This window comes from Tenrec ecaudatus, chromosome X, assembly GCF_050624435.1.
Source record: "Tenrec ecaudatus isolate mTenEca1 chromosome X, mTenEca1.hap1, whole genome shotgun sequence".
NCBI classification, from domain to species: domain Eukaryota; kingdom Metazoa; phylum Chordata; class Mammalia; order Afrosoricida; family Tenrecidae; genus Tenrec; species Tenrec ecaudatus.
Genome location: NC_134548.1, coordinates 95,138,202 through 95,139,462, shown reverse-complemented (window position 1 = coordinate 95,139,462; position 1,261 = coordinate 95,138,202). Strand labels below are relative to the sequence as shown.

The 1,261-nt window shown below is 49.3% G+C and overlaps 1 protein-coding gene across 2 annotated transcripts; it reads left to right on the top strand.

Moving 5' to 3' along the window:
- The first annotated feature begins 307 nt into the window (after positions 1–307).
- Positions 308–751, top strand: LOC142434335 (ubiquitin-conjugating enzyme E2 2-like). 2 transcript variants are annotated; one of them, XM_075539051.1, is made up of 2 exons: positions 344–350; positions 429–751. In XM_075539051.1, the coding sequence occupies exons 1-2, from the start codon at positions 344–346 to the stop codon at positions 749–751; spliced, it is 330 nt and encodes a 109-aa protein (XP_075395166.1). The 2 variants fall into 2 exon arrangements, with proteins under 2 accessions (XP_075395165.1, XP_075395166.1); XM_075539050.1 differs by having other exon boundaries at positions 308–751.
- The last annotated feature ends 510 nt before the right edge of the window (positions 752–1,261 follow it).

Genomic DNA, 1,261 nt, shown 5'->3' with positions numbered 1-1,261 from the left:
CCTCCGAGTGTCTGAAGAGCCGAACACCGCAACCTGACGCCGCTGAACACCAGGGACCGATCGCCAAGCAGGTCAGCAGACACAAGACACAAGCCTCCAGTCCGCCCGCCGGGTCTGAATTGCCCTTCTCCCACCCTTGCCAGAACCCCCCTCTGTCTGCCTCCCTCCGCAACTTCCAGCCCAGCCTGCCACGTCTATCCCAGCGCCCAGACTCCTCCTTGTACTGCTCCCTCCGGCCTGGGACCATTGAGTTTGCTGGCCACCAGGTTCCTCGCCTTGGATCAGGGATTAGAAACTGACTGGAATAATGGCGTTGAAGCGAATCCAAAGGGAGTTTTTACACATGACCCGTGACCCCCCAGCCCAGTGCTCAGCAGGTCCGGTAGGGGATGATATGTTCCACTGGCAAGGGACAATCATGGGACCAGCCAACAGTCCCTATCAAGGCGGAATCTTCTTCCTGTCAATTAACTTCCCGACTGATTACCCGTATCATCCACCAAAAATTACCTTCACTACGCGAATTTACCATCCGAACATCAGCAAAAGGGGCAACATATGCCTGGACATCCTGAACTCCGAATGGTCGCCAGCACTTACCATCGCAAAGGTTCTATTATCCATCTGTTCCTTACTGTGTGACCCGAATCCCGACGACCCATTGATCCCTTCGATCGCAAAGACCTACAAGACGGATAGGGAAATGTATGACAAACTGGCCAAAAAATATACACACAAATATGCCATGTAATTTTCCAATGAGTTACAAGTTCAGGGCTTAAGAAAGTCTGTATAATAAAGACAGGAACTTCACAGTTGAGTAGTCTGTCTTTTCACTGCTGTCTATGAAATGCTCGTCTCGCCTGTCCTTGGTGGGTTAGTCTGAGGACAGATAGCAGTGTTTACCTACATGGGGGCTGGTGACATGGGGGCTACTGGTGGGACTGCTAAGTGCAAGGTCAGCAGTTTGAAATCAGTCGCTTCGTGGAAGGAAGATGAGGGCTTCTATTTCTGTGAAGAGTTTCAGTCCCAGAAGTCCACAGGGACACTAAACCTTTTGGTTTTGGTGGTTTGGGAAACAAGCAGACACACGGGGGGTGGTTACTTAGGATAAGCAGAAAAGTTGCCCATCAGGTGTTTAGGTTTGTTTAATGGGAAGTCTTTTAGAACTGATGACAGAAATGAAAAGCTGAGTAAAGATCACAAAGCTCGTTGGGTATTTATTTTTTCCAGATGATGTGTGTCTTCAAAATGTTCTATT